This window comes from Ambystoma mexicanum, chromosome 9 (genome assembly GCF_040938575.1).
Source record: "Ambystoma mexicanum isolate Mex_15411 chromosome 9, UKY_AmexF1_1, whole genome shotgun sequence".
Lineage (NCBI taxonomy): Eukaryota > Metazoa > Chordata > Amphibia > Caudata > Ambystomatidae > Ambystoma > Ambystoma mexicanum.
Genome location: NC_090931.1, coordinates 1488899126 through 1488922676, shown reverse-complemented (window position 1 = coordinate 1488922676; position 23551 = coordinate 1488899126). Strand labels below are relative to the sequence as shown.

The window sequence follows — 23551 nt, the reverse complement described above, 5'->3', positions numbered from 1 at the left end:
TAGTTTTGAAGAAATACAGACACCCGAGACGGTCGAGTAATATGGATTGGTATACTTAAAGAATGGACACTCTAATTTAAGGAACGAGCACTCCGGTTTTTGTCCACCTGTGAAAAGGGGTGAGGTTACTTTAGTTCAGGATCTACTGACATTTGAAGGGACAGCAAACACTTTTGCTAATATGATTCTTTTGATGGATAGTTTTCAGACGTTTTATAATGAACCTACTTCGAAGGATAAGCAGAATTTATTTTTACGGAAACTGGAACTTTGTAACCAAGTATGAATTGGCATTGATGCTGCCTTGTATAAGAAGTAATTAAATTCCATTTATTATATTGAGTTTGTCTTTGTTATTTATCAGCTTTCTCTTGCAAAAACTGGTTTTGCAAATGTTTCTCTACAGTTGAAGGATCTGAATGCATTATACGATTGCATTCATCCCCTGATGAAAGTCCAGGGCACTGGAGAACCAAGAAAGGATGGAAAGGTTCAGATGTCGGGGATAGCGAGTCTGAATTATACAGACTTTAAAACCATATTAACTGGCTTTGTATGAATGCGGGTGCAAGTTTTATATTACTGAAGTCCATCAGTAAAGTTGTGTGAACATTTTGGGTACATGCAATTTAAAATGCTGATGTGTTTTCTTGTCCAAATCCTAACACTTTTTGTCCAACAGCATATCATTACTTTTGTAAAATAATATATTTTATTTGTTTATTATTTTTTACTCTTTTTTGATTTGTTGAAAGTTAAGTAGTTGTGATAATTGAATGTTATGGAAGCTGAAACTAACGAAGACTGATTTCTAAACCTTTGGTTGTTACAGTGTTTAATGTAGTCTAAGCTAGTACTAATTAATAGTACACCACTTTTATGATGCAATAGTGCAGAGATGTAAGGGCTCAATGCTAAATTCTATATGCAATCTCATGGTCAAAGGTTGGCTGGACAGGGTACGCTTTACGTCATTCAGAGGTAAACTGACCATTGGCCTAGGTAATCCTAATTACAGTGCTTAGAAGTTGGGAGGACCCTGCATGAAGCGCTACATTAAAAAAGGTAAGTACCTATCTGGTTTACCGCTATAGGGACATATTTTGTGGAGTCTTGAAGACTTGAAAGAGGATGTGAACCCTGTGATTGGTGTTATGGCAATCACTCACCCTTGAGCAGCGTCCCGCTGGTCAAATATATTACAATTTACCACCATGACTTCAAGTTAAGGATGAATGGATGTTTAAACTAGACATTTGCATCTGTGCCCCAGATAAGGTTTTATGGTAGGAGTATTTTACATACAGTTTTCATGATTAGAGTGTACATTATATTGTAAGAGTAAACATGATTTGCCGCCGCAAGAGTGTAAAGAAGTATGAGACAAGCAACAAAAATACTAAACTTTTAAAAAGAAAAGGAACCATCAGAAACAAAACAGTAGAGTAGCAAAGATGTCTGGCTTTATACAATAGATTACATTTGTACAAAACCTCCTGCTCAATAGTGTCCCCCAATACAGCACATAATTGCACCTTGATGTTAAATGCAGCCAGCGCAGGAAATGTGAAAAATACATTTGTGCAATATAAGCTTGCTTTAATTGAAAAAAGCATAATTCAATACAAAGGACACTTCCCAATTGTAACTAGGTTTTCCATGTTTTTACTATTAAGATCCTAAAATGCTGGGAACATATGCATGCTGTGGGATGTTCTGACCCACTAGGCTCTGCCCTGCAACATTACTGTGTGCTGTATTCATCAGAAACAACAGGAAGTCCGCCAAAAAGCTCTATGCGCTAAAAAATCTCTGAGAAGTGTGCAGGGAAACCTGAAAAATAGGCCGCCAATCCATTTTGCCTGTGTCAGTGGTGGAACCGGAGACCACCCTACCAAAACCTGTCATTGGGCTGCCCGCAGAGTGAAATGGAATTACCTGAAAAGGCAGGGCTGCATTGCCAGGAAATCCCAGAAGTACTTTAAAATGCGTTTTTCCTTGGCTGTTGAAAGTGCAAAATCATGGGTCCCAAACATCAGAAAAGATCCAACATCCTTGTTGGGTGTTAAAAATCACTTTATTTAAAGAATCCATCTAAGCACAATGTCAGGAGAAGCACATTTCATCATAAAAAGATCCCCCTTCAAAAAGGTGCTTGCCTGGATAAATATGTCAGAATATGGGCGCAGTACCGTCGCTCGCCTGTGTCAAAGCTGTCATTTACTTATCCTGGCAGTTTAAAACTTGTGTCTTAAGATCAAATTGTGGAAAAGAAGATACTTGCCATCAAAAGCAATATAGGTCGCTGCAATTCAATATCTATGTTTGAAAAAACTGGAATTATGAGATCTGTGGGTATATTTGTTGAAAATGTAAGTTTATTTAGAAAAGACAATTTTAAACAAATAGTTTTAAAAGTGAACTAATGTTAGCCACAGTACTTCAAAAGGCACATTCCACAGTTTGTCCCAAACAAAGGCATCTTCCCCCTGCTCTCTGTTCAGGAACTGTCATTGAGTTGTTAATGGAGGTGGGAGGAGATTTTGGACTGTTGCTCTGAGGAGAGACAAAAGACTCCCTTGATTGAAAAGATATGCAGATTCAACTGTGAACAGAAAACAACTGCCAGCAGGAAGGGAGCCTGGGAGTGCTCTGGACCCAGCAAACCATGGAGGCGGGACCAGACAGATTTGTGTATCGGGAACTGTAGAAAATATCTTTTTGGAAAAAGACTGAGAACTGTGCTGAAGTTGTAAAAATCTGTAATTTATAGGTTGTTAATATGAAAAGGCTGCTCACAGTTTGAAACTACTCTGAACCCTGTGCGATGTTCAGAGACAGGACTACCAAAATGTTGATCATGTAGCAATTGTGATATTGCTAGAAATATGGAAATTCACAGGATTATGCCCAGATGTCATGCACATGTATGGAGAAAAATGTGGACAGATCTGACACTGGGTACCCCAACAAAAGCGCGAAAAACTGTCAATTTTGAACCGAAGCTCGCACTAAAATGAGACTTAGATGGATACGTGCGCTACTAAATCTGTAATGTGAATATGATTTATGTGAAAAATAGATTTACTGTACTGAAACAAAGGGGAGGTACTCCCTGGATTGTAAAATGCAGCATCACTATGACACTAGATTTCCTTCTCAAATCAGGAGAGGGGAAATACTCTAACAAATAGGATTCCTAGAGGGTGCTTAGTATAATTCAGCCTATCCACCCCTTTGGGAAATACATAAATAGGGACAGTTTAGGACCTAGAGACACACAGATTCACCCATCAACTGATTTACTGGCAAAGCGCTTTGCAGGAGGCACCAAGATCCAAGACTCCAGAACTTTGAAAGCAGAGAGGCCCAACTCCAAAGCTAAACCCTTCTCAGCTGGCCTTTAAAATCTTGAAACCTGATTTTAACCCCAGACTTCCAAGGGGCACACCAAAAATTGAACAGCCTGGCTGTGCTGTTTCTGCTTTCTTGCCAAGAACTCTTGCTGGAAACCAGAGATCCAAACCAGTAGAGCAGAGCTGTAATCAGATAGCTGTAACCCAGAACCAACCCGTCAGATCCAGTCTAGAGGCCGTGCATAGACCAGAGTGCCGTGTTGAGTGCAGAACCGGGTGCCTGAATCCTGTCTGGTGGGCTAGCAGAATTGCAGTCCAGAACCCTTTGACCAGATCCTGACGGGCCTATTCCAAAACCATAGTTGTGAGTATCTATAGCATAGAATTGTCCATAGCCAATCTCTTATCCTTAAGTAATCCTATCCAAAACCATTCTATCTTATCCAGAACTGCATTGTAGAACCTTTCTCGTCTTTCTGAATCTTTCCCTCATCCATATAGTCCTTTGTTAATTTTAGTGCATAATTAATCTTTGCGCTAATGTATTTGCTGAAGAAAGACAGGTGTCTTGGCGGGCAAAAGTCAGAGCAGAGGCACCGCTGTTCTGGTGGCTGTCCGTTGGGTATCATGCATCTTCATAGCCTCCTTAGTGTAAAGAACATCTGTGTGTAATTTCAAAAGCGCATCTTTCATTTGAAAATCTTGACTCTTTCTGAAAAAATAGACCTCTACTAAAACCTTCATAACTGTACATGCTAGAAATGAAATTTGAGAAGGAAATCTAGTGTCATAGTGATGCTGCATTTTACAATCCAGGCAGTACCTCCCCTTTGTTTCAGTACAGTAAATCTATTTTTCACATAAATTATATTCACATTACAGATTTAGCAGCGCACGTATCCATCCGATTCTCATTTTAGTGCGAGCTTCAGTTCAAAATTGACAGTTTTTAGTGCTTTTGGTGGGGTACCTACTGTCAGATCTGTCCACATTTTTCTCCATACATGCGCATGACATCTGGGCATAATCCTGTGAAGTTTCGTATTTCTAGCATTATCACAATTGCTACATCAACAACATTTTGGTAGTCCTGTCTCTGAACATCGCACAGGGTTCAGAGTAGTTTCAAACTGTGAGCAGCATTGTTATATTAACAACCTATAAATTACAGATTTTTACAGCTTCTGCACAGTTCTCGGAGTCTTTTTCCAAAAAGATATTTTCTACAGTTTCAGATACACAAATCTGTCTGGTCCCGCCTCCATGGTTTGCTGGGTCCAGAGCACTCCCATGCTCCCTTCCTGCTGGCAGTTGTTTTCTGTTGAATCTGCATATCTTTTCAATCCAGGGAGTCTTTTGTCTCTCCTCAGAGCAACAGGCCAAAATCTCCTCCCACCTCCATTAACAACTCAATGACAGTTCCTGAGCAGAGAGCAGGGGGAAGATGCCTTTGTTTGGGGCTAACTGTGGAATGTCCCTTTCAAGTACTGTGGCTAACATTAGTTTACTTTTAAAACTACTTGTTTAGAATTGTCTTTTCTAAACAAACTTACATTTTCAACAAAAATACCCACAGATCTCATAATTCCAGTCTTTTTCAAACATAGATATTGAATTCCAGCGACCTATATTGCTTTTGATGGCAAGTATCTTCTTTTCCACAATTTGATCTTAAGACACAAGTTTTAAACTGCCAGGATAAGTAAATGACAGCTTTGACACAGGCGAGCGGCGGTACTGCGCCCATATTCTGACATTTTTCCAGGCAAGCACCTTTTTGAAGGGGGGTCTTTTTATGATGAAATGTGCTTCTCCTGACATTGTGCTTAGATGGATTCTTTAAATAAAGTGATGTTTAACACCCAACAAGGATGTTGGATCTTTTCTGATGTTTGGGGCCCATGATTTTGCACTTTCAACAGCCAAGGAAAAACAGATTTTAAAGCACTTCTGGGATTTACTGGCAATGCAGCCCTGCCTTTTCAGGTAATTCCATTTCACTCTGTGGGCAGCCCAATGACAGGTTTTGGTAGTGTGGTCTCCGGTTCCACCACTGACACAGGCAAAATGGATTGGCAGCCTATTTTTCAGGTTTCCCTGCGCACTTCTCAGAGATTTTTAGCGCCTAGAGCTTTTTGGCGGCCATCCTGTTTCTGATGAAAGCAGCACACAGTGATGTTGCAGGGCAGAGCCTAGTGGGTCAGAACATCCCACAGCATACATATGTTCCCAGCATTTTAGGATCTTATTAGTAATAACATGGAAAGCCTAGTTACAATTGGGAAGTGTCCTTTGTATTAAATTATGCTTTTTTCAATTAAAGCAAGCTTATATTGCACAAATGTATTTCTCACAGTTCCTGCGATGGCTGCATTTATCATCAAGGTGCAATTATGTGCTGTATTGGGACACTATTGAGCAGGAGGTTTTATACAAATGTAATCTATTGTTTGAAGCCAGACATCTTTGCTACTCTGTTTTGTTTCTGATGGTTCCTTTTCTTTTTAAAAGTTTAGTATTTTTGTTGCTTGTCTCATACTTCTTTACACTTTACACTCTTGCAGAGGCAAATCATGTTTACTCTTACAATATAATGTACACTCTAATCATGAAAACTGTATGTAAAATACTCCTACCATAAAACCTTATCTGGGGCACAGATGCAAATGTCTAGTTTAAACATCCATTCATCCTTAACTTGAAGCCATCTTGAAGCATTTTTCGGTGCATAGAAATCCTCAGGAGGCTCGCAAGGCAGCCTACAACTTGCAATGTGGGGAGTATCAGGCCCCACAAGAATTTGTGCAGGAATTAAAGTTTGCCTTTGCGCAGACCACCAGAAGGGTGCGCACGGACAGCAAAGAATTTGTGAATACTTTTTTCCACGCTCTCCCCAAATACATCATGACCCAGCTAGTGAGAGATTTTCATGAGAAAAGATCACTAGAATGGGTCATTGAACAGGCCACACAAATTTATAAGGTGCAAAAGCCCATAGCAAACAAAAATACTCAAAAAAGCCCCAAACCAACCAACACCCCTGCTGCTGCTAAGGTGGCAGAGGTGAAGGTTGTCCCCATTTTAGATTTGGAGATGGGGGCGCCTAAAAACCTGCCTGCACAAAATCAGAGCAATCCCAAGCCCAGAAGGCCCTCGGACCAGTCACAAGGAGGAGGCCCCTCAATCCCCTGACTACATAAGTCCCCGCTACAAGGGGAACAGACCCATCCTGGGTTATGTGTGGACTCCTCCAGCCCAAGGGGGGATCCAACCAAACAGCAGCTAACCCAGGGAACTTCCCTCCTCACTTCCCACAGGGGGGCAGTAATTCCCCAAATCCTGGGCAGAACTTCTTCCCCAGGTACATGCAAAACTTCCAACCCCAGAACCATCCATCCTTCTTTCCCCAATTTCCTGAGCCCAGACAACCCAATCCGGGAGAGGGAAGGCCAAGGGTGGAGGGGTACCCAAATTTTCCAAACCCGGGGTATTTTCAGAGAAGGGATAGCTACCCTGCCCGGGACCAGCCCAGGGGAGACAACAGAACCCCGTATCAGCCTGAGCGGGTGTCACAGCTAGAGCGCCAGGTCCAAAACATAGCACAGGATCTGGGTCGCATGCTGAGGGCTCAACAGAACCCTCAGATGACCATGCCGGCGCAGAATGCCTCAAACTCCAGACCTGGTGCTCCAGAGCAATGACACAGGAAGAACCCTGACAACCCACTGGTTCCCAGGGAGGAGGCACAAGGGGAATGGGGGTGTAAAGCCTTGGAGGAAGCTTCCTTTCCCACTTGTAAAAAGCCCCTGGAAACCCAGGAACCGGAACCAAAATCTCCTGCCCCTGAAAGTCTGCAACCCAAAGAGCAGAGTGGGGGGTTGGAGAAACAAAGAACCCAATCAGGCCCATTTTGAGGAGGGGGTACAAATCATCCAATTTGAAGGAGAGGGATCCTCAGAGGGTCCTGGGAAAAGGATCTTCTACTTCAGAGATGAGGGAACTCCTCCCAAGGAAAAATGGGTCTCGAAGGATTCTAATCCAGACTGGGTAGATGTGGGGACTGAGCTAGCGCCGCCCATCATACAACCCCAGAACCAGCAGCATGAAAATCCCTGGTTCAAAGCCAGCCTGGCGACTGCCTCCAAAAAGGGGGGGGCAGCCCAGCACCAGAACCAGGGGAACCCAAAACGTCTCCCATATCTAGTTGTCACCTTTTCCTTTCAGATTCCCTAGACTCCAAACAGAATTCTGCCCAAATCACCTCCCCATCAGTGTCCAAAACTAGAAAACTAACCCACCAGTTGTCCAAAAATGTACATTATCTGTGCCCCCTTAAGGAGAAGGAGGGAAGATTCTATGCCCCGGTCCAAATACAGGGGCAGGGTACAATTTTGGCACTGGTGGACACCGGATCCCAAGCTACCCCTCTGTCCAAAAAGGCCTTTGATGAACTGAAATCAGGAAGGGGGGAGAAATATCAAATTCCTCTCACCCCCCCTTCCTGGACAACTTCAGAACTTCGACGGGAAGGAAATTCGGATATTAAAATTGGGCGACACAAGGTGAAGCACCCGGTCATAGTTGTAACTGCAGAGGGCACCCCTTTTATACTAGGGAATGACCTCCTGCGTAGGTTGTCACCCCTAATAGATTGTGTAAACAAGGTCCTCTGGACCCAGACTAGCCGACCCATAAAATTAAAACAGAGTGTCAACCATGTTAGTTTAAACGGCACCTGCCACATGGTTGAACACAAATCTGACCAAGAAGAATTTCACTTCCAGAATAACCAAATCCAAGACGTGACAGTAATAGCAGTAGGACAACAGACTGGTGATGGGGGGTCCTCTCTGTTTCTGAAAATCAACCATCCTTCCAGTCTAAGGTGGCATTCCACACTGGAAGGAAACACACTGAAATTCTTTACCAATCCACAATCAGACATTCCCACTCCTATAGTCCAGAAAGATGAGAAATCAGCTCAGAGCCTGGCAGTTAAATGATGGGAAGGACTCTGTTCTCGCTCGAGTGTGTGTGAAGAGGTAAGAGCTTCATCAGCGAAACCCTGTTCCGCCAACTCCCAAAAGATCCAGCCATCCCCACATTTAAACTGATAGACAAATGGGAAATGGATCTGGAAACACCCAATTCCAAACATCTCCTGCCAAGCAGGTGTATGCTCAAAATCTCCATAGGCAACAAGAGCATAGTCCATAATTGTTGGATTGTGCGAGACGTCACTTATGCCTTTTACTTGGGCAGTGACATTCTCAATCGCTTTGCCATTAGTTTGGACCTAATAAACTTCAAACCTTGGTCCTGATTAGCGGATAATCCCATGGGCTTTGATGAACCAGAGGAAGCATTTAGGTCAGCTCAACTGCTGCCTTATGCAGTTGAAATTCAGATTGGAGAGGAAGTCACCATCCCAGAAAGGACCCGACAATTCTCCCTGGAAGTGAAAGTTAAAAGAGGACAGAAATTGAAAAACCATGATGCTTACATTCATATAAATGCTTCTCTCCAACAGCAAGGGTTGGCGGTAAACCCAACACGACTAGTCAACATAGAACATGACACCATTCCAATAGAGGTGGATAACAGCGACTTAAAGAGTATCACTCTAGCCGCAGGCACCATTATTGGAATGGCGGTTGATGACCAACATTTTTCCATAGATTTAGGCAATGAACTGTTAGGACCAATCCCCAAGGACTGTTTTGACAGTGATAGTGATGACAACACAACACCATACAGGATCTTTACCCGGCATGGGGGGGAACTTCCTGATGTACATTTCCTGCCCTTATGGTAATGAAGATGTGACATGTGACTTCAGGAGGGATGAGGTGATTTTCCAAGTCCGCGAGGACTGCCTTCCCCACCTGAAGCCACCAGTCCAAATCAGCACTCTGACCAGGGACTTCTCCACACAGCTGGAGGAGGCCGCTGAGATAGCAAAACCAGAAGTCTTTCCGGGCTTCAGGCAAATGGTTGAAGACAGAGTCAACCTAGCTGATGCCTGTGATACTCTGGAGCAGAAGCAAAAATTGAAACATGTTTTCTTGGATTTTCAAGATCTCTATGTGGTGGACTCATGACTGTGGTCGCACCGTCATCCACACAACAACCATTCCCATGGACCCTGGCATGACTCCAGTGTTTGTGAAGCAATATCGCTTGCCTCTCGCATCAATGGAGTCCCTTTCTGAAATAATTAAGAACCTTGAGTCCCGTGGGATAATACGTCCAGTCCACAGCACCTTCAATAATCCAGTGCTGGGGATTTTGAAGCCAAACGGCCAGTGGAGACTCTGCGCCGACCTTAGGGAGCTCAACAAACTGCTCCATCCTTCCCGATGGCCTCTTCCCTACATTGACCAAGGGCTGGTCCAGATCCAGGGGTCACAGGTATTAACTGCAATAGACCTGACCAATGGATACTGGACTGTACCTGTCAGTAGGGAGGACCAATACAAGCTAGCCTTCACCTTTGGGGGGCAGCAGTACACATGGTCCCGGACTCCCTTCGGATACATCAACTCCGGCAATGAATTCAACATTTTCCTACATAAGGCCATGCCCGACCTGGGTGAGAGGGGTAACCTGGCCTATGTGGATGATGTTCTAATCAAATGCTCAATTGTGGAGGAACACATTTCAGAGATTCGTTATGTTCTGACACAGTTGAGGGCTGCCGGAGCAAAACTTTCCTTTCAAAAGGCACAGTAGTGTAGAACCCATGTAAATTTCTTGGGGCATGAGGTTACTCCTCAGGGCCTCTGTCCCCAGGAAAAGAAAGCAGAAGCACTCCAGAAATTAAAAGACCCACAACTCTGCGGGAACTAAGGAGCCTCCTTGGACTGACTAATTACAGCAGAAAGTTCACTGAGGACTACGCAGAGATCACAAGACCCCTGATTCATCTTTTGAAGGGGGGTGTCAAGTGGGAGTGGGGTCCAGAACAAGCTGTGGCAGTAAGACAACTCAAAAGAAGCCTCTCACAAGCGCCTTGTCTTGCTCACCCTGTCAAAAACAAGGAGTTCTTCTTGGAGACAGGGTTCTCAAATACATGCTTGACTGCAGTATTATATCAAAAGCATGACAAGGTCAATAAAGTAATCTCCTATGCGAGTAAAACTTTATACTCAGTGGAGGAAAAATTCAACGATTGTGAGAATGCCCTCATGGCAACGGTGTGGGCATTGAAGAATTACCGGCCGTTTATCCAGAGAGAACACATCATAGTGGAGACTCCACACCAGCCTCTGCATTATCTCCAAAGTGACAGAATCCGGGCCGGAAATGTGAGTAATTCCCGAATTACTTCCTGGATTCTGTCAATGCAAGGCTTTCCTGTGGAGGTCAGATATGGCCAACACAAGAAGAGTCCCCTCGCGCAAGGTCTGGCTGACTTACATGACTGTGCCAGAGAAAACTGTCTCGAGGACGAAAGTCTTAAAATCAAGGACAACATGAGGCATACCTTAATTCCCCACACAAAGTCTTTGAAGAAGACAAGTGTGAGGGAATGCCCACATGTGGATGGATGCTCCTACCATGTTGACAACGGGGAAAAAGAACTTTTGGCCAGCGTAGGGAATGCATGGGTGAATGAGACCACAGAACCCTCTGCTGGGTACAAGATTGGTCCCCGAAGTAGTCAAGTGGCAGAGTTGATGGCTGTGCATCAAGCCATCCTCACTGCTGTCCAACATCAACTCCACAAACTGGTCCTAATCACAGATTCGGATTATGTACGGAACAGGTTCGTGGAGCACCTGGTTAATTGAAAAACCAGAGGCATGCTATGTGCTAACAACAAACCATTGAAACATGGAAAATGAATTCAAAATATTGATGATCTGGTCACCTCGAATGGGATGACCATCTACTGGAAAAAGATCAAGGGTCATTCCAAAGTAGAGGGACCAGACAAAACTGGAAATGACCTAGCCGATCAGCTGGCCAAAACCAGAGCCATCCAAGGGGATCTACTTGAGATAGAGTCCCTGTTGGGGGAGATCCAGGTCACTGCTATTACTAGGTCCCAGACAAATGCTCACAAGGAACTCTCAACTGCACAATGGAGTAAGGAGACCCCAGATGCTGATTTGATTACTGCTCAAAAAGGGGATCCAATAATTGCTAAGTTTTATCAACACATTGAGGACCCTGAGAACTTTCCCCTGACAGATACCGATTACATAGGGAAAGAGGACCTCAGAGTGTTGATGAAATGTCCAAAAAATGTTCCGAATCCAAGACGGTTTGTTGGTGAGGAGATCCCTAGCTGGCCATGATCAGTGGGTGGTCCCTACCTCATTCCGAAGCCTGATGTCAAGTCACCCCCCATGATGCGGCCACAGCCGGTCATAGGGGGTTTCATACAACATTTGAAATCTTAAGAGAGGTTGCATACTCGCCACACATGGGACAGGACCTTGACCAATACTTGAAGGGGTGTCTTGTGTGTGCACAATTTCAGCCAACATCCCTCACACACCGTGCGTCTCTCCAAAAGAGTGGGAGGACACTGCCATGGTCAGATTTACAAGTCGATTTTATCGGGACCGTGATTTGCTCCTCTAGGTGAAATAAGTACATGTTGACCGTTACATGCTTGTTTACTAAATGGGTGGAATGTCTCCCGGCACCAAATTGCAAGGCAGAAACAGCAGCTGCCCTGATGATCAACCACATCTTCTCGCGTTTTGGACTACCCCAAAGGATCGAGTCAGACCGAGGTAGCCACTTCACTAACGAAGTAATGACAAAGATGTGGAAGATACTTGGGGTCAAAAGGAAATTACACATTGCCTACCGGCCAGCCTCTAGTGATGCAGTGGAGAGATACAAGACAATTGTGAGCATATTAAAGTTTGTGGCAGATTCTGGGCCAAGTTGGAATATTGGATTACCTCTTGTCCTAATGGCCATCAGATCTACCCCTTCACCTGCAACTAAAATGTCACCGTTTGAGCTGATGACTGGATGCAGGATGGTGCTTCCCTAGCACCTGTTCTACAGAACCCAAGAGCAGACATTGGTAAATGTCTCCACAACTCATGAGTATGTTGAAAATCTAAGACAACACCTTCAACATGCTTTTGCCTATGCTCAGCGAAATCTACAAAGATCTGCAGACAGCATGAAGACCCACTATGACTTAAAGACTACTAGAAAAGAATACAATGTAGGAGACCGGGTCTACTTATACAATTTCCAAAGGAACCAGGCCAAACAGTGCACATTTTTGCCTACCTGGAGGGGTCCTTTTGAAATTGTAGACAAAATCTCATCAGTCGCCTATAAAATTCGCATCCCCAAAAGCAGTTTGGCAGAGGGGGAAGATAAGTGGGTCCATATTAACCAACTGAAGTGTTGCCATCCTAGGCACACTCTGCAGCAACTGGAGGAGTCTTCTGGAACCCCAGAGGGGGTCACTCCAGCTCCCTAGAATTCCAACTATAAAATATTCCATCTATATAGTCAATAAATTGCCAATAGAAAAATGTGTTCTGATTTGTCAAAATGTATGTTTCCACCCCACTACATTAACAGTGGTGGGGAAATGTCTACAAATATGTTTTGCTTTGTCATCCTAGAATTGGAAACCATGGAGACTAAAACCAAGGAGGACCACCCGGGGACCGGAAGCAAAGATCCAAGGGGCCCGGGTATCGCTTCATAACCACATCAGGACTGGGCGAGGAACTGGTCGACTCTCTCTCTCCCCGCCAACCCCCCTTCCCCCCCCCGAGGGAACAAAATATGATGAACTTTGCCATTTTTGGAACCAAAAGAAATGAGACTGATCATCCCAGTCTTGCGACTTCCCACCCATTGATGGACGATCAATGCCAAATCGCAAGGGGGGGCTTGTGGGATGTTCGGACCCACTAGGATCTGCCCTGCAACAGCACTGTGTGCTGCTTTCATCAGAAACAGGATGGCTGCCAAAAAGCTCTATGCGCTAAAGATCTCTGAGAAGTGCGCAGGGACACCTGAACAATAGGCCGGCAATCCATTTTGCCTGTGTCAGTGGTGGAACCGGAGACCACACTACCAAAACCTGTCATTGGGCTGCCCACAGAGTGAAATGGAATTACCTGAAAAGCCAGGGCTGCATTGCCAGGAAAACCCAGAAGTGCTTTAAAATCAGTTTTTCCTTGGCTGTTGAAAGTGCAAAATCATGGGTCCCAAACATCAGAAAAGATCCAACATCCTTGTTGGGTGTTAAAAATCACTTTATTTTAAAGAATCCATTTAAGCACAAGGTCAGGAGAAGCACATTTCATCATAAAAAGATCCCCCTTCAAAAAGGTGCTTGCCTGGAAAAATATGTCAGAATATGGGCGCAGTACCGCCGCTCGCCTGTGTCAAAGCTGTCATTTACTTATCCTGGCAGTTTAAAACTTGTGTCTTAAGATCAAATTGTGGAAAAGAAGATACTTGCCATCAAAAGCAATATAGGTCGCTGCAATTCAATATCTATGTTTGAAAAAACTAGAATTATGAGATCTGTGGGTATATTTGTTGAAAATGTAAGTTTATTTAGAAAAGACAATTTTAAACAAGTAGTTTTAAAAGTGAACTAATGTTAGCCACAGTACTTCAAAGGCACATTCCACAGTTTGTCCCAAACAAAGGCATCGCCCCCCTGCTCTCTGTTCAGGAACTGTCATTGAGTTGTTAATGGAGGTGGAAGGAGATTTTGGACTGTTGCTCTGAGGAGAGACAAAAGACTCCCTTGATTGAAAAGATATGCAGATTCAACTGTCAACAGAAAACAACTGCCAGCAGGAAGGGAGCCTGGGAGTGCTCTGGACCCAGCAAACCATGGAGGCGGGACCAGACAGATTTGTGTATCTGAAACTGTAGAAAATATCTTTTTGGAAAAAGTCTCGGAGAACTGTGCAGAAGTTGTAAAAATCTGTAATTTATAGGTTGTTAATATGAAAATGCTGCTCACAGTTTGAAACTACTCTGAACCCTGTGCGATGTTCAGAGACAGGGCTACCAAAATATTGATGATGTAGCAATTGTGATAATGCTAGAAATATGAAACTTCACAGGATTATGCCCAGATGTCATGCGCATGTATGGAGAAAAATGTGGACAGATCCGACACTAGGTACCACACCAAAAGCGCGAAAAACTGTCAATTTTGAACCGAAGCACGCACTAAAATGAGACTCGGACGGATATGTGCGCTGCTAAATCTGTAATGTGAATATGATTTATGTGAAAAATAGATTTACTGTACTGAAACAAAGAGGAGGTACTCCCTGGATTGTAAAATGCAGCATCACTATGACACTAGATTTCCTTCTCAAATCAGGAGAGGGGAAATTCTCTAACAAATAGGATTCCTAGAGGGTGTGCCTAGTATAATTCAGCCTATCCAACCTTTTGGAAAATACATAAATAGGGACAGTTTAGGACCTAGAGACACACAGATTCACCCATCAACTGATTTACTGGCGAAGCGCTCTGCAGGAGGAACCCAGATCCAAGACTCCAGAACTTTGAAAACAGAGAGGCCCGACTCCAAAGCTGAACCCTTCTCAGTTGGCCTTTAAAATCTTGAAACCTGATTTTAACCCCACACTTCCAAGGGGCACGCCAAAAATTGAACAGCCTGGCTGTGCCGTTTCTGCTTTCTTGCCAAGAACTCTTGCTGGAACCCAGAGATCCAAACCAGTAGAGCAGAGCTGTAACCAGATAGCTGTAACCCAGAACCAACCTGTCAGATCCAGTCTAGAGGCCGTGCAGAGACCTGAGCGCAGAACCGGGTGCCTGAATCCTGTCCGGTGGGCTAGCAGAATTCCAGTCCAGAACCCTTTGATCAGATCCTGACGGGCCTATTCCAAAACCATAGTAGTGAGTATCTATAGCATAGAATTGCCCATAGCCAATCTCTTATCCTTAAGTAATCCAATCCAAAACCATTCTATCATATCCAGAACTGCATTGTAGAACCTTTCTCGTCTTTCTGAATCTTTCCCTCATCCATATAGTCCTTTGTTAATTTTAGTGCAAAATTCATCTTTGCGCTAATGTATTTGCTGAAGAAAGACAAGTGTCTTGGCGGGCAAAAGTCAAGTCCAAACAGAGGCGCCGCTGTTCTGGTGGCTGTCCGTTGGGTATCTTGCATCTTCATAGCCTCCTTAGTGTAAAGAACATCTGTTTGTAATTTCAAAAGCGCATCTTTCATTTGAAAATCTTGACTATTTCTGAAAAAAAAAATCGACCTCTACTAAAACCTTCATAACTTCTGAACCGTGCATGATAAAAAAAGTTAAGTATCTAATCGAAGCTAACATCCTCAGCTTTCAAACAAATCTAAAACCGCATTCCAACTCCTTATAGTTTCGCCGCAATCGCGTTTCTCGCACGCTGAAAAGTTTGCCGCGAATTCACATTTGGCTCAATTTCAACACTTGTAAAACAGCTATTCTTTGCATCTGACCTCAGAATTCCGTTTTCATTCTGCTAGTTGTTCAATCATCATTGCTAGTGTTTATCTGGAACTATACAAAGCGGCTCCCACTAATTTTGAATCCAATTTAGACAGGTAAATCAATTTTTCAGTATTGTTCTCATTCATTACAAACCGCATTCAAAAGCATTTGAACTGTTTTGAAATCATTCCTGTTTCTCTCTATGCTTGCTGGGGGAATTGGGATTGAAATTGTATTGGTTGAGATTGCATATTCCTGAAACCTGTTTTCTCTCCTTCCATCTCTATATTGCATATTAGGGGGGGCTGAGTAGTATCAGGGGGAAAGAGTGATACTGCATTTGATTGAACCCACATTAAGTATTATTCCATGCTGCATTGTTTTCCTATCCATATCAATTATTATTCCATGCTGCATTTTTTTTCTTCTCCATACTCATTCTGATTAAAGAGATTGTTGATTGTCGTGACATCACCCCAATGGTGATCATTGTATCAATATTAATTGGTTCAGTGAGACCGGGGGGGATTCAGAGAAAGGGGCGTGATATAAGGGTACATCATTCAGAAATAAAAGAACTTATAGACAAAAATATATAATTAAGGGTTCCAGCTGCGCATCACACGCTAGGCATTGACTTAGGTGGGGTGCTGGGTTGAAATCACTTACAATGCATCATTCTTCTGTTTGCTCCATGAGCATCCAGACACAATACACAGCAGAAGTTGAACAGAAGGAAGCCACTCCTCATCTCACCGTGTGCTTTTTCTTTTTGAAAGGCTCTGTGCACAAAGCTCAGAGAAAAACATGCCCATTTTAAGAGGCTTCTCCAGAGGCTGCAATTTTCACCGTGCAGATAAACATCCAAAGAAGCGTTCTGGTTTATGTCACCAGTCCTCGGCGCTCAAATGGTGCGCACATGATATGCATGAAAAGATATAAGCTGTTGTATTTACAAGAGTTTAGTGCGTAAAAAGGCCTAGTACGACGCTTATCTGGAGGCCTGCGTGTAGCCATTAAATATGATGGACGGGAAGGGAGCTGCCGTTCTTGCAAGACTCTCAATGTGATGGCAGCTCCTGTGGAGACGAAGGAGGTCGAACTTTAGGTTGTAGCAACAATCTTCCAGTCTAAGCAAAAGGTGTGATGGGTGGAAGGTTTTGAATTAATCTTAACCACTGGTGTTGCCCCTGGCAAACTTCACAGCTGTAGGGAAATGGTTGCAGAGGATACAAAGATCAACAGAGTTGAAAGCCACAGGACGCAGGATTAGCCATGAGCCAGGGAAGTGAGTAGTTTCTCCCTTGGGATTAAAAGGGAAGGTTCATTGCCATAGTGATGTTGCAAGCAGACTAATAACCACTCAGAATCCTGTTCATTTGCAAGAGGGCCTAGAGCCCTTTCTTATGCCTCCACCACACAGCGTCTACTAGAAGGGTACCCCATGTCACCAAAGTTCTCAGAGTCTGCTGTGTTCGATAATCGCTCCTGGGAGCCTCTGGAGGAATGCCCCTTCCTTAAAGGGGGCCTCAGTAAGGGTGGGGGTGCAGTCACAAAGTGCAGTGAGATCCAGAATGACCACTCGGCCTTCCAAACATGTGTCCAAAGAGAAGGCTGCTTGAAGGGAAGGTAGTAGGTTTAGCACTTCAGGGTTAGGGTCCTGAGGAAATGTACCGAGGATGTAGGTCTAGGGCACTCCATAAGAAGTAGGGTGTCAAGCTGGGTTGGTCTGCACAATGTTTGCCCGTGGGATGTTGAATATGGGCAAAGGGTCTTCACAGAGCTTTTGGGGTGCTCGCAGTATGCTTTGGGACAGCCAGTTCTTTGTAAGGTCTGAAGAATTCAAGGCGTTGCAGGGCTCAGGATTTGAAGTATTTCTTCTTCTCCCTTAAGAGGACGGATTTGCAGCCACATGAGGACTACGGCACTGTTTTGTCAGGAGAAAGTGGAGAATGTTTCCATTTATTTCCTAGTTCGTGCTGGCCCCTTTTGCTTTAACAGCATTCAGTCATCTGTGGACAAGGCACTACTCTTGGCTATGCTGGGTTTATGCTGCTTGTCTGTGGGATAGGCAGTACATTTGTGGAAGTTGTTATGAACTCTTGAATACATGTAAGCGTGTCAGCAGGGGCGGCGTAGCATCATGACGGGTCCACATATCATGGCCCTCATCGACTTTTACTGGCTCCCGCTGCACGCACAAATCACCTTCAAGTCTTGCTGCATCATCTATGAAGCAGTCACCCTCAAGTCACCAATCTACCGCGCTGAGAAACTCAGCATCTCTGGCAGAGAGCGCACTGCCAGAAGCCAGGACACGTGAAGACTTAAAATTCGGAGCTGAAAAAAGGAAAAGACTACAAAAAGCCTTCTATGCCTATGCCCCAAGACTACGCAACCTCCTCCCCACCAGCATCAGACTCGCCCCCCATGCTCCTACAATGCAGAAAATAATTCAAGACCCACTTCTTCAAGGAGTCTCACCTCAGCACCTAGGCCCATCAAGTTGCCCCCCGCACCACCTGACTCGCTAGATGCCATCCACCTCCCTCCTCCCCGCCACCCTGTACAGCTGTACCCCTCCTCTGTGCCCCTCTGTAACCACGTATATCTGATCTGTTGCCTCTGAAAAGCGCTCCGTTATGCATCTGTACTGCTGTTCACCTCTGTAAAGCACTCTGCTGTGCATCCGTATTGTTGTATAACTCTGTAAAGCACTCTGTAGCTTCTTAAAGTTAAGTCCGCAATCAAATACAATTATAATAATAATAATAGGAGCAGGTCAAAGTTTGGAGGTCAGATTCGGTTTATGACTAGACCCCCACTCATTTCTTCAGGGGTTTGTAGAATTGCATTTTCCCCACTATTTCCTCCCTTGATTCCTTGCTTTGTAATATGATATGGCATTTACAACACGCCTATACCCAAGTGTTTGTGTAATGAACGTTCCCTGATTTGGAGGCTAATGTTACCCTAGTGCCAACCCCTAGTACTCAGGAAACTTATCCCTGTAGATTGCTCCAGATTCCGTACTGCACACCAGGCAATTCATAAACCCCTCAGCATAGCAAGAGCCCCCCTCTCCAGCAGATGACCCCAACCCACCTCCAAAAGATGACCCAAAGCTTCCAAGATAGAGAACACAAACGAGAGAGCCCTCATCAGGGCAGCCTATAGCCCTAATCCTCACCGGAATGCTACGGTAGGTCCAGACCTGGGCTGAGAAGGGAAACCTAAGCTTTGTAAAGGGTTATCCTGGCAACCCGGGCAGACTGAGATGCAAAACCTGCCAAGAGAAATGCCCATAGTGCTACTCAAATCTGAGCCTGCTTACTGTCTCCTGAAGAGGACTGATAAATCAAATCCTCCATCTTCATCCAGGAGTGCCCCAGTCCAAACCTCACCTTCTCAATTAGAGGACCTTGTTCCCAGGACCTGCACCAACCCAAGTCTCCATCTTCTTCATTTGAGAGTGACATTCTGGAGCAGCTCAGAGGCACCCTGCGATTCCTCCATTTGAAAGCAATGTGGACAGAGACGTGCTAAAGTAACCCACCACCTCCTCCCTTTGACAAAGGTACTGTAAGTGGCCGTCCATCTTCTGCATTTCAAAGTGATGCATCTATGGTGACCTTAGTCATCCTCCGGAGGATAGCTCAGCGGCAACATGCTCGCCTTGGAAGCAAGACGACGTGGAGCAACACAGGTTCGAACTCGGTTCAGCGCTTAGATGGGTATTAAGCGCGTTATAAATACCCTATCATATCATATCCCTAAAATGTGCATTAGGAGGTGAATATATTGCCCTGACTGGGGCCATGCCAAATGCTTCATCCCATGCTGTCAACACATCGAGTAAGTGTGGATCCAGAACTTCGATTAGGCGCAGGTACTGGTAGCAAGGCAGCTCCAACATTAACTAAGCACATATGTGAGGTCAGAGTTCACAGTCTAGAGGCCGGTGGAAGACTAAGACCGGCACTATCCATCCCTCCTTTTGGCCTGCTGCAGCTCCTTCATTTACTTAGTCTCCAGTCCTGCATGTTCGTCTAATCAAGGATGATTCACCTGTGCATGCCCCGGCACATTTTTACTTCGGTGTCCGACTGGGTGTCCATCAGTCATGCTGGGCGGCCCTTCCATGCTTTGCTTTCAAGAAATCCCTTCGGTTAAATCTGAGCCTCCATCTGGCGGGCCTTATTTTGGGATGTGCCCTCCTCATCTACACTAGAGAGGCTTAAACCTCCCATCAGATTTGCTTGTTCTAGTGCAATTAAACCACAAAGCTATATAAATACTCCAGCATACTTAGCCTTTCCCACTGCTCATCTAGACTAGTAGTTATTAACTACCGGTGTATTTGTAAATACCCCTCCCCTGTGGGTGTTTCAGAACTTCTACAGCAGTGCTTGCGGTTTGATCGTGGCCCAGTGGCCACCACGCCAGCCCTCTCCATAGCTCTTAGTGTAGTATGTGCATCACTTTACCTCTCACCAAGAACTCCTGCCCGTCGACCCTGGACTCTCCCTTCGGTTTCTGCAGCAGGCATATCCAGTGGTGCATTTCCTCTGCTATGTCAGTGTTGCAGTGGATCACACGATTTGCAGTGATGATCACGAAGGAGTTTGGCCTGCGAGGAACAGAGCAGAGAAAAAGGTTAGAGGCACCGGTACATGGGGATCTCTCTGCATCTGCAGCACTCTTCGGGTAATATTTCACTGTACCTGCAGTGGTGAACAGGCTACATCTCACTGCACCAGCAGCACTGGTCAGGGTATATCCCACTGTACCTGCAGTGGTGAACAGGCTACATCTCACTGCACCAGCAGCACTGCTCAGGGTATATCCCATTGTACCTGCAGTGGTGAACAGGCTACATCTCACTGCACCAGCAGCACTGGTCAGGGTATATCCCACTGTACCTGCAGTGGTGAATGGGATACATCTCACTGCACCAGCAGCACTGGTCAGGCAATAACTCAGGTGCAACTGAAGCACTGAACAGGCAATACCTAACTGCACATGACACTGGTCAGGAGTGAAAGGTAAGAAGTCAAGGAGGAGTGGAGAAGGTGGAAAGCAGAGGGTAGGGAGGAGGAAAGATTGTATACAAAAGTCTGGAGGAGAAACAGATGTTCACAGGAAAGGAAATAAGAGGGGATCAGAGGAGAAGGTGAGAAGCACACAAAGAACAAGACGTGAATGAGTAGGAAAGGCAGGAACTCCACCCCCAACCTCAGTAGATGAGGAATGAAAGAAGGAGGAAGTATGCGGAAGAGGGAGACAAGTAAAGGAGAGAGCTATCCAATGCCCCTACCAAGGATGGTGGAGGTGGCATTGCGCAGACCCACTATACCTCGTAAAATGCGGTATGCCCTGGACTTAACATGCGAGAGCTGAGATGGAATGGACATGTGAGGAGTCTCAGAATTACCGGTCACCCACTTCAGAAACTCTTAGTGACCCAGCTGAGTCAGAGTCACTGTACTAAAGCCCTGCATGTGCTCTAAGTGTTTCTGAACATGGAAGAAGTGTACAGTGCCCTAGGGGTGCCTAGACAAGAGCCCCATTAGGCGGAAGCGTGAGCCCACAAGGCTACTGAGAAAAATGTGTTATTCAGCAATCAATGACAGCAACTTACATTCTCAAAGACGGACCTCTGGAGGCAGCCTTCAGATGACCTCCATTCTACCCCGCATCCCAAACACCGCTTCTAGGGTTAGGCCGGAAGTGCTTGGGCCACTAAACCAGACTGGCAGCTTTTGGAAGACGAAGACTTACACAGAGACACCCAGACGACTATTTCCATTTAGAGGCAGTAATTGCCCCATTTTAATGTGTAAGTAAAGCACAGTAAAAATGGATTCTGCGTTTCTCTGCATGCGCCCTGGTGAGATTAAGATGCCCCGCATGAGGTTGCTGCACAGCGGAGGTTACCCCAAAGGCATTCAGCAGGGAGCACTACTCCCACTCATGCTTAGTGGCTTAAATGATGCTGCGTGCACCCCCTTCACCTGTGCCAGAGCAAAACAGATGCAGTCCACAGAAATTAGAAGTGTCAATGATGGCCACCATACTTGTCTTGGCGCGCGCATTTGAAGATCTCTGCAATGCGGGCACCTGCATGCAGCGTTGAAAGGCACAGAAACCTGGCTCTTCCTTGGTGGCTATGCGTTGCACTGCTGCGTGCAAGGAATCAGCAGACCCACGGTAAAACAGCCCACCCTCACGGAGGTACTAGCACTCAGGCCCTATCCTCCGGATTCCACAGGCCCAGGAGAGGGGAGATTTGTGAGGGAAACGGATGTCAGGGAGCAATGTGGTAACAATTGAGACATAGAATCCTTTTGAAAGGAGCAAGAGCTGCAGGGGTGGAGAGGGGGGGTTGGGAGAAGCCAGTGATACTTATAATGAAGAAGGCAGACCCAATTAAAAACTGTTCCAGGACTCTCCCTCTAGAACACCACCCTCTGGCCCCTACCGCTTGGACTAGTTCTCCCCCCACCCCCCTGTCTTTTCCACTAGCACTGCTTCTTCGGTCTCCTGCACGATCCGAGTTCAGAACCTGATCTCTTCCTCGAGGTGATCCCTACATCTCTGTACAGCACCTACAAAACATCATCATAAATATACAAAGAAAAGAAGTGTGAAAGGATGGCTATTCCAGGAGCTGCACCTACCTGTCCGGACAGTCCGAGGCACAGACGGAGTCGATAAGTCCCACGTCCAGCGTTCCCTAAATGAAAGACAGATGGAAATCATCAGGACACATTTAAACAAGCTGCGCAGGAGAGAGCAACGGTGTGAGAGGGTCACCCATGGGAGCAGAGAGGAAAGCCAAACTGTAGTGTCTGATAGAAAGGAAGGTAAAGGTGAGACGTAAAGGACGCGAGAGGGCGCAACCCTGGAAGAGGCACCCGAGAGGATAAGTCCTAAAAGAGGGACACAAGAAAGGGATCAGGAAGAGAGCCATGTGAGACAGTTCTTTTATATAAATTCACACAGATCTCCAGGAAGCAAAAGAGCGCTCTACAATCATAAGGGGAGGACACAGTGAGGAAAGCCGAGAACAAGGCAGTGAGGAGCTAACAACCAGGGGAGGGCGGGCAATGTGGCAGCAAGAGATCTACAAGCAACCAGGGGAGGAAACAGCAGGGAGCAGATCATCCAGTATCAGGCAGGGTGGGAGGAGGGATGGAGGGTATGTGGACCTGTGCGTTAGGGAGGAGCCATTCAGAGCTCTGCCCCAAAAAGAGGGTATAGCCTGAGGGTGCAGCTCTGGTGCAGCTCTGGAAGAGGAGTAGAGAACCTAGAAAAACACCCAAGAAGTTATGGGTACCTGAAGAGAGCCACCTGAAGGGATAGAATCTAGAAAGAGAGCTACACGAGACAGTTCTGCCCCAAGAAGAGAGGGGCAGCCCTGAAGAGACGCACAGAGCGTGCAGGCCCAGAATACAGGATGGTGCAACTAGAAGAGACACACAGGAGAGGGTAAACGTCCCAGAAGAGAGCCACATGAGAGGGATTAGTCCTAAGAAGAGAATATACAGCCCAAATGAGAAGCTACAGACCCCATAGCAAGGACAGGTGAGCAGCATAGCCCAAATAAGGGACAAAAGAAAGAACACAGCCTCCAGAATATATACACAAGGGGGTACAGCCCCCATATTAGCTCTCAGTAATGTCCATTCTGATGGAGGTTCCTCCCACAGATTCCATGATAATCCT

At 45.3% G+C, this 23551-nt stretch overlaps 1 protein-coding gene across 1 annotated transcript in view; it reads right to left on the bottom strand.

Annotated features, from left to right (window-relative positions):
- The window catches only part of LOC138489261 (unconventional myosin-X-like), a 788454-nt gene that overhangs the window by 90062 nt on the left and 674841 nt on the right, over nt 1-23551 (bottom strand). Inside the window, exons 30-31 of the mRNA XM_069616957.1 lie at nt 22504-22559; nt 20311-20453 (exon numbers count right to left, since the gene is read on the bottom strand). Of these exons, the coding sequence (XP_069473058.1) occupies nt 20311-20453; nt 22504-22559 (199 nt within the window). The remainder of the gene's footprint in view (nt 1-20310; nt 20454-22503; nt 22560-23551) is intronic.